Below are 5,908 nucleotides of genomic sequence, written 5' to 3' on the forward strand. Positions count from 1 at the left end.
AGGCGCTGGGTGCAACGTAGTCTCTACTAAGAATACGGGAGCGCTTTGACCCAACTTGTTTACTATTAAGTTTCATATCTATCTTAATAGAAGATTATTTTCTTTTATCTGTGGTCTATATCTTGTTTTTTACACTCAGCCAAAGTGACATCAGTTCATGGAGGCAATGTCAGATGGATCTGAGCTAGAAAAAATTAAACAGTACAAAAATACATTCTTTGTAATTCCAAGATATCGCTGAATATAGATAAATGCCCAGAACATCTATAAATCTTTCTGTCTAACCTATATAATTAAAACGATGAATAATTGCATTTAGATCCACAAGACCACCACTCGAAGAAATCGTAAGCGTGTTCTAAATTAATTTCAATTTCCAATGTGCATCGTGAAAAAGAACCAGTCAGAACGCTAATACTTCCGCTTTAAAGACCAGATATAAGTTCGAGAGGCTAGTTTATATTTATTTATAATTATAAGAGTTCAAGATGATGCATTTACTGATATTAATAAATGAATAGGCCTCTTAAAGAGATGCTTTTATTAATATAGGCACCGGGGAAGCTTCTTTCTTGCTGAAAATATTGCATTTATCTTTTCAATGTTTGTTCTGTTGTTTTTTTTCATATTGAAAGTAACAAATTTTCCTTTTACTTTGAATGTAGTAGACAATGATCAGACTTCCATTGTTTTTATTTATTTTTTGTTAATAAAAAAATCTGCTACTCACTGGTTTGAATTTTTGCAACTAACTGCTCCACAGCAACTTTCGTTGGTCGCAATGCTGCGATTATTAATTATACCATATTTTTCATTATTCGCAATTTAACTCAATCAAACCATCAAACATATTTTTTTTACTGAATTTGCTGAAAAGAGTAATAAAAATTATGGATATTTTAATAGAATTATAGAATAAATCGTCCTATTGCTGCCAAAGTCACTTTTTAATATTTTTCCGAACAACCAAACTCAATCACTAACTATATTTTGAAGAGGAGAATCGATTGCAAAGTCATTAACTACGATTTCTGGCTATTTATGTTTTATTTTTACCGAATAGTTACTAACTATAACATCTTTTATGCAATGTAGCAGTTTTCTGCGAAACTTGCGGCTACAATTACAGCGATTGCACTTTGTTGCGGAGCAGCTTATAAAATAGGGTGGATTCAGTTTAAAAATGAAATAAACATTTACGGGTTAAATAGTAAACATTAATATTTAATAAAAAATAAGTACTAAAATGGACAAGGTTTCAGCAGCAAATGCGAAGAACACTTAACCCAGAAATAGTTTATAGTCTTAGTTTTCAAGGCAATTATATAGTCTATGAAGCCTTTACTGCCAAGTCAAAATAATCAAAGTCAATAATTGTTTATTACCAGTTCTTAGTTCCTATTGTTTTTCTGGCACTTTTCACAACACGTCACTCACAATACTGAAGAACACTCAGAAGACTTACTAACTAAACTTAGACGAGTTACATACTAACTACACTTAGAAGAGTTACTAACCGAACAAGAAGGTACTTATTGTTGTTAACTAAATAAGGGAGAGAGCAAATATTTCTCTGTTTAACTACTAGAGAGAAATACTATGCGGAGACAATGCGATAAAGTGAAAGAGAAGAGAAGAGAGAGAGAGAGATATAGAGAGAGCCGCGTCTTTAGCGCGAACTTAATTATCTAAAAATTAATGCGTGGCAACTTAGGCCGATGTTCAGAGAGGACTGTGTCTTTGTCGCCCTTAAGCCCCTAGAAAGTTGACCCAAAAAGGGCATTTTTTACGACCCGACAATTTTTGTAGTTCTGTGAAACAGATGGCCCCAAATAGACAGTTCTAAAACATTTGCGGTTCAAATCGATTTTGGAACATACTCCCCCCTTTGAAGTCTTTGACTTTAAAACAAAAAAAATAAACGTACGCTTAAACTAGTAAGTACTGACAGACATTATTTGTTGAAATGTTTTCGCTTTAAACTTATGACAAGTATGACAACTAATAGAAATTTTCTTAATTTCCCTTTGAAAGGGCCTTTTCCTTTTAAAAAAGACTTTATTAGCGGCCAATGTCTAAGTCAGAACTTTGACAATACAGTTTGCGGTCTTGCATGTCCTAATAAAATGTGATCTCTTTAAAGAGAAGTCTAACCACATGGTTATTGACGGTAATAATAAAGGAAATTTTTGGTCGTACGGTATCAGTGCTTGAGATAATCTGCCTCCAACCCTAATAAGATTATCATTGTCAATGAATGGAGTTAATTTCAAATTTTGTTTATTAGAGAGATCTGTTTTTCCGATTTGAGTTGGACTAAACTCTTTTAGAGAAGTTTTCTATTTGTAATTGTTTAATTATAAACTGATTAGCAATTTTTAACTCTTCAATTGAAAGCGGACCAGTGGGAATTTTCGGACTAGAGGCTTACAGTTCTTTACAAATCGAAGTACAAAAGCAATTGTTCTTTGTAATCGCGAATAACTTGAGAATTTAGTGAAGATTAATTTCCAAATATTGTTAGTATCAGTGAGTAGTACCGTTTTTGTTTTCTTTCTTCCACGTTGGTAGTTAGAATATTTCTGTCATGTGCGTAAATCCATGTCGAAATTTTGGAAAACTTGGGCCGTTCCACCAAAGGTTTGCGTTTTCTAATCGAGCGGGAGATATTCCTCTAGAGAGTAAATCGGCTGGATTTTCCTTTGATGACACATAACGCCACTTTACAATCTTGAGTGAGAGTTGGATTGTGATATACGATTTGATACAAATACTTGGAATCTGTAAGGGTACGAGTGTAACCAGGCAAGTACTATCTCCGAATCTGTCCAAAGATTTACACTATCAAAAGATAATCTTTCAATGAGTACTGAGCGAACTTTCGTTATTAAAGTGGAGAGGAGGTGTGCACCACAAAGTTCTAAGCGGGGAATAGTTATTTCTCTTATAGGTGCAACTCTGCTTTTAGAAGTAATAAGGCATGACACTTTCTCGTTAGGATATGAAGCTCGTATATATACACAGGCACCATATGCCTTTTGACTACAGCATCCGAAAATCCATGTAGTTCTAGTGATATTGGCTTTATCAGCTAATAGAATAAAACGAGGAATTTTTAGAGATTTTAATAGCGCCATATCATGAATGTAAGATTTCCAATTTATAAGAATATCTTCTCTAAAAAATCATCCCAATCAATTTTAGTTTTCCAGATTTCTTGCATCATTAGTTTTCCTATAACAATAACTGGACCAATTAATCCTAATGGGTCAAACATTTGAGCTATTTTTGAGAGAACTTCGCGTTTAGTAACTTGTTTTTCTTCCGAAGGTATCGGTAAAGATATAGAGAATACATCCAAATTGGGGTTCCAAAATATTCCTAGAACTTTGTTTGAAATTCCATCTACTTTAATATCGTAATTTTCTTGAGAAATATCAGATTTGTGAGAGTGATTAATATTGTTGAGAAGTGAATTTGAGTTTGAACACCATTTGTGTAAGTGAAAATTTCCTAATTTACATAATTGCATCAGTTGACGGTGTAATTCGACAAGATTTTCATATGAATCTTGGCCACAGAGAATGTCATCTACGTAACATTGGGAGAGAAGAGCATTTGAAGCAAGTGGAAATGTTTTTTGATTAATAACAGCAAGTTCTTTCAGTACTCGGGTAGCTAAATAAGGGGCACAGTTAGTGCCATATGTAACAGTTGATAATTCTATACACTGGAGCTTTTCACACGGTTTTTCCCGCCATAGGATGTTATGCAGATATGTATGCTTCGGATTGATTCTTACTTGCCGGTACATTTTCTCGATATCAGAAGTAATTACATATTTAAAGGTTCTAAAGCGCAGCAGAATATCGTACAGGTCAGGCTGTACTGTGTACCCTTTATACATTATGTCATTAAGAGAGAGACCAGATGAAGTTTTCAGCGAACCATCAAACACAACTCGAAGTTTACTGCTTTTACTGTCATTTCGTATAACACAGTGATGAGGAAAGAAATACTTATTTTCGTTCTGATCACTCTTCATAGAGAGGGGTACAATACGAGCGTGATTTAGGGAAATATATTCATCGATGAATTTCTTATACTGAAGAAAGAGATCTGGGTTTTTCTCAAATCGTTTCTCTAATTGATAAAATCTTTTTCGTGCGAAATCAAATGACTCTCCTAATGTCCCGTTCGCATTAGGACCTTTCAGTGGTAAATCCACCTGAAAATGACCACTATCCAATAAAACTGTAGTTTTACAGAAATTTTCTTCCACTAACATATCTTCGGGAGCTAAATATTGATTTTTTAAGGGCTTGACTTCTTCTATTGACCAAAATCTTTCCAACAGAAGATCTAGAGGGGTCTCTGCATTTGATTGCAGGAATAAACATTTTTTGGGGTTTAAGGTGTGATTAAAATTGTGCTAACAATATGAGAGGATCAGACCCGAGAGGACGTAACCTAAAGTGAGTATCCACTAGTGACAGACAATCATCATTTATTTTTATTATGTTTCCTAAGAGAATCTTGTAATACCACATCGGCTCCTAATAAAATATCTATTTTAGAGGGTTTGCTAAAACTAGGATCAGCGAGAGAGATCGATCAGGAATTGCCAACTTTCTTTCATCAATTCTAAACTGAGGACAGTTTTCTAGTGATTTTTTCTAAGATGCTGAAGTTTACCAAGAGAGAAAAATTCCGTTCTATTGTAGATTTTACGTTTAAACGCACGGCATTATGAGTTATTTCTGACGTTGCCACCAACGCCTACAATTTCAACATGCTGTCTCTCAGGAATGTGTTTTAACCTTTTTACAAGAGATTCGGTGATTATTGAAATAGTGCTACCAGGGTCTAATATCGCCTTTGTAGTTATTAAATTGCCGTCGCAATCTGGGATATTAACAAGAGTTGTGCCTAACAAAACTTCACTGTCATTGGAGGAAAATACAGATAGAGTTCTATGCCTAGTAGCAATAGGTTCACTGACCTGAGTGTGGCTGTGAGTGCTTTTAACTATACCCTCATTGTTTGAAGCTACTTCGTTACGCGGAGGAGCTACTTTCACGTGGATTATTATCCCTTGAGCGTTCATCAGATGGCGCAAAATTTGACCTGGATGAGTAATTTCTGTCACTATTGTGATATTGAGATCTTTGAGATTGATAATTATTTCGCCAATTTGGATTTATTGTTTGAGGAGAATACCTTGACTCTGAAGGACTTGATGAATGTAAAAGTGAGTGATGTTTCTTGTTACATATGGAGCACAATTGAGACGTACAATCCTGTACTTGATGTTTTGAACCTAAACAGTTAAAACAAAGACTGTTCTGCCTAACAAAATCCATTTTTTGATTCAAAGGCAAATGTTTAAATTTTAAACAAGTATACAATCTATGATCGGGGAGTTTACAGTATATACATTTCTTAATATTTAACGAAGAGCGAGGAGAATTAGAATAATGCGGGGTATTTTCATTATAAGAGCGAGAAAATTCCCTTTGCTGATTTCCATGTGCATAGTGGGAAAATTTTTGAAACCTATTACTAGAACCACTTACGGTTCCTTTAACTACTGGAGGAGATATTTTCGACGGAGTTTCGAGAGATCTTCCAAACCGTACAGCGCTTTTCTAAAGTTTAGAAAATCTTCTAACTTTGGCAAAATAGGTGGAGAAGCCGAAAACATTTGAGAGCCTCTTCAGAGATATATGCCTTTCGAGTGCCAAAGTCAAACGTTGAGAGAAGATGTATATTAAAATTAAACTCATTGTTGTACAGGGATGCTTTGATGTTTCAAAGAATCTGCATTCTGTTTAATACGCACAATAAATTCTCGAAGAGTATGAGCGGTGACCTTTGTTAAAGTGGGGATCTCAACTAGAATTTTTAA

At 34.5% G+C, this 5,908-nt stretch overlaps 1 protein-coding gene across 1 annotated transcript; it reads right to left on the minus strand.

Moving 5' to 3' along the window:
• Positions 1 to 3,160: 3,160 nt before the first annotated feature.
• Positions 3,161 to 4,288, minus strand: LOC115883267. Its single transcript, XM_030901602.1, has one exon. The coding sequence runs from the start codon at positions 4,286 to 4,288 to the stop codon at positions 3,161 to 3,163; it is 1,128 nt and encodes a 375-aa protein (XP_030757462.1).
• Positions 4,289 to 5,908: the final 1,620 nt, after the last annotated feature.

This window comes from Sitophilus oryzae, unplaced genomic scaffold, assembly GCF_002938485.1.
Source record: "Sitophilus oryzae breed Bouriz unplaced genomic scaffold, Soryzae_2.0 scaffold_1855_pilon_pilon, whole genome shotgun sequence".
NCBI classification, from domain to species: Eukaryota; Metazoa; Arthropoda; class Insecta; order Coleoptera; family Curculionidae; genus Sitophilus; species Sitophilus oryzae.